The sequence below is a fragment of the Mastomys coucha genome, chromosome X, assembly GCF_008632895.1.
Source record: "Mastomys coucha isolate ucsf_1 chromosome X, UCSF_Mcou_1, whole genome shotgun sequence".
Lineage (NCBI taxonomy): Eukaryota > Metazoa > Chordata > Mammalia > Rodentia > Muridae > Mastomys > Mastomys coucha.
Genome location: NC_045030.1, coordinates 4,531,933 through 4,534,302, shown reverse-complemented (window position 1 = coordinate 4,534,302; position 2,370 = coordinate 4,531,933). Strand labels below are relative to the sequence as shown.

Genomic DNA, 2,370 nt, shown 5'->3' with positions numbered 1-2,370 from the left:
TGTGTGTATGGAGAGTGATAGAGAAAAACTATGAACCAGACAGTCTCTGAAGTTTGCTTCTCAGAAAATGTCTTGGTGCTAATCTGGCAAGTGTTAGCCCATTTGTGTTTGATGTTAATATTGATGAATTTTTTTTCTGTGGACTTATGCTTACAGATTGCCTGTGGTGGATGTCACATGCTAGTTTTTGCCACTCCACGACTTGGGACAATAGATGAATCTGAATTTGAAGAAGTATATGAGCCTTATATAAGTACAGGTTCTTTGCCCATCAGTGACTTCTCCCCAGGATGTTCAATGAATAGATCTTTATCAGCACGTCTTCGGCGAAGAGAGCGGGTACAGTGGGGCTCCATTCATTAGCGATACACTGGGGCTCCATTCTGTATGATAGCATTAATGATACTGTGGGGCTCCATTCTGTTTGATAGCATTAGTTGGTACAGTGGGCTCCCTTCTGTATAATAGTATTATCTACCACTGCAAAAGAAGCAGGAACAATCCTGTTTACTTTTGAAGTCAAAGGAGGGTCTTTCAAGATGAAAATGGTAATAAAATGGTCAGAGATAAAGGCTTTTAAGTTCAAAGTTAAGATATTAAAGAATACAAATGATTACCATGGATAGCCTTTGTTTATAGATCATTATCAAAACACACAGCACATTTTTATAGATCTTCCTTACCTCAAAGTGAGTGGTCCCTTGATTGTTTTTAAGCTGTATGTGGATTGATCATTACATGCTTTTTTCTAATACTGTGGTAAGGACATTCCTATCCATGTGACACAATTTTTAGAATGTACAGTACAGTATTAGCATAAAAGATACAGTGATATTACACAGCAGATATGGAGGACTTGATCATCCAGTATAACACTGCTGCCTTTTGTGTTAAGCCTCCTAAGCAGTAGAAGTCACTAGACTATAAATGATGAACCATGGAAAACAAAGAAAGAAACCATTTACTTGGAGACAGGGAAGGTTTCCTACCAGTTACATTTAGAGACCCTCTTGCTGTTCTTTATGATTGCTATATAAGTTGCACATCTTTTAAAAGAAAGTATTAATACTTAAAAGCTTTGAAAATTAATTTAAGCTCTAAAATGTATTCCTTTTGAAGGGAAAAGGTTAAGTCTATATTTTATTATGGAAAAGTATGTATGGAAATACTGAAAACTGTCCCCTCAGTCTGTGGCAAGTTTTGTTTCTTATGAGCAAATTTTTGTTTCTTGGAGTACACAGGTGAAACACAAATACACTCCCTAACACCTCACCTAAGATGCAAAGACAAAGAACAGAAGGAATATTGGCAGACTTCGAAGCTTTTCTCTTAAATATTTTCAGCAAGAAAGTGTGTGCAGATGTTACATGTAATGGCATTTGACAGTCTGTTTAAATTATTTTAAAGGAGAGACTCCCATGCTCTGCTTCAATGGTGGGAACACTGCCTCCATTAGAGGGGACTTCTGCCTCCACTTCAACTTCTTATTTTTCCCCCAGTCCAATCCCCTCTCATTTGTCTGTGAATAACTACCCAGAGCAAAGCCCCTCTGACTCCACGGAGCCGCTGGACTCAGGTAATGTTGGCTGCTTTCAAAGGCCCTGCACCCTGCCATTTTCATGCTTTTCTTGAGCTGTTTTCTCCTGGGCCAGGGACATAGGTCAGTGGTATAATGTAGTACTCGCTTAATATAGGTTAGACCCTAGGATTGAGTCCTAATACTGGAAATTAATGAAGCACGTGGATTTTTTCCAGTTTGTTATACTATCCTGTCCCTAGGTAGAATCTGACATCTTTAATTAGAGCCAAAATCTAGATATACCATTTACCCCACAGCATAACAGCAACTATGAAGCAATGGGTATATATATAGAATCGTTTTAGGCCTGCACATTTCATGGAGTGGACGGGAATGATAGTCTTTATTTTATTTGTAAGTGAAGCAAGGCTTGAAGAGATGGAGTAGCTTTCCTCCAATCATTGACCTGATGAATGTAGTGGGCAGGATACAGATGAAAGTTCTGTACTGCAGCTGGAATGCATCACAGTGGTTATGTGCTTAGCAGGGCTTATGTAGTTAAATTGATCTAAGTTGCAGGCTTGGTTGGGTACTTCTAAACTATGGGGCCAACTTAATTTCTCAAAGCATCAGTTTCTTTGTTTTTGATATGGGTTTGATAATGCTAAAGTAAATGCCTGAGAAAGAAGCACAGAAGATAAAGATCCTTCCTATGTATGACTGACAACCTACTTTTGATCTTTAGAACCCACATAGAGGTCAAAAGAGAGAACTGATTGACTGCATAAAGTCTCATGTAAGCCAGGCAGTGGTGGTGCACGCCTTTAATCCCAGCACTTGGAAGGCAGAGG

The 2,370-nt window shown here is 38.9% G+C and overlaps 1 protein-coding gene across 5 annotated transcripts in view; it reads left to right on the top strand.

The window, feature by feature from the left end:
• Positions 1 to 2,370, top strand: part of Rpgr (retinitis pigmentosa GTPase regulator) — a 57,818-nt gene that overhangs the window by 18,385 nt on the left and 37,063 nt on the right. For all 5 annotated transcript variants that reach the window (XM_031340709.1, XM_031340409.1, XM_031340490.1 and 2 more), the window contains exons 10-11: positions 157 to 339; positions 1,408 to 1,576. In XM_031340709.1, coding sequence (XP_031196569.1) covers positions 157 to 339; positions 1,408 to 1,576 — 352 coding nt within the window. The remainder of the gene's footprint in view (positions 1 to 156; positions 340 to 1,407; positions 1,577 to 2,370) is intronic.